We start from the raw sequence: 469 nt of genomic DNA, 5'->3' as shown, positions 1-469 counted from the left end.
TACATTCGAACGGAAACGCTGGATATCATCAAGGTATTTAAGGCTCAGATGGAAGCCGGCCTTCACATTGTTTTTGTGGGCACAGCTGGTGTGGGTAAGAGCATGCTGCTGGTGCTGTTTGCATTCTACATGGCTTTGTGTCAGAAGAAGCGTGTCGTGTTGTTTCGAAAGAAGAAGAAAGGATTTTCCATGCTGTATATGGATGGAGAGAACGAACAATACTGGCGAATGGACAGGGCGGAGATTGAGGATCTTGACCGTCAGCTTCGTCTAGGCGCTGAATTGTGTCTGGATGGGATCCGGTACGATGACATTGACAGGCATTTTGGGAAGCTGGGAGGGTTCCGACTGCTTGCCACGTCTGTCCACTACCCAATGAAGGACGACGACCTCCCTGTGCTCAGGCAATGCCTCGTCCCGTTTTGGTCCAAGTGCGATTTGAACGCGATTGGCACGCATCGTGAGTGGC

At 51.0% G+C, this 469-nt stretch overlaps 1 protein-coding gene across 1 annotated transcript; it reads left to right on the top strand.

Moving 5' to 3' along the window:
* Window positions 1-48: 48 nt before the first annotated feature.
* Window positions 49-442, top strand: PHALS_03167 (P-loop containing nucleoside triphosphate hydrolase; the record flags this gene model as incomplete). Its single annotated transcript, XM_024717454.1, has 2 exons — window positions 49-302; window positions 382-442. The coding sequence occupies 2 exons, from the start codon at window positions 49-51 to the stop codon at window positions 440-442; spliced, it is 315 nt and encodes a 104-aa protein (XP_024582951.1).
* Window positions 443-469: the final 27 nt, after the last annotated feature.

The sequence above is a fragment of the Plasmopara halstedii genome, assembly GCF_900000015.1.
Source record: "Plasmopara halstedii genome assembly, contig: Scaffold_2093, whole genome shotgun sequence".
NCBI classification, from domain to species: domain Eukaryota; phylum Oomycota; class Peronosporomycetes; order Peronosporales; family Peronosporaceae; genus Plasmopara; species Plasmopara halstedii.
The sequence above is the reverse complement of the archived record's forward strand: the minus strand, read 5'-3'. Positions and strand labels throughout refer to the sequence as shown.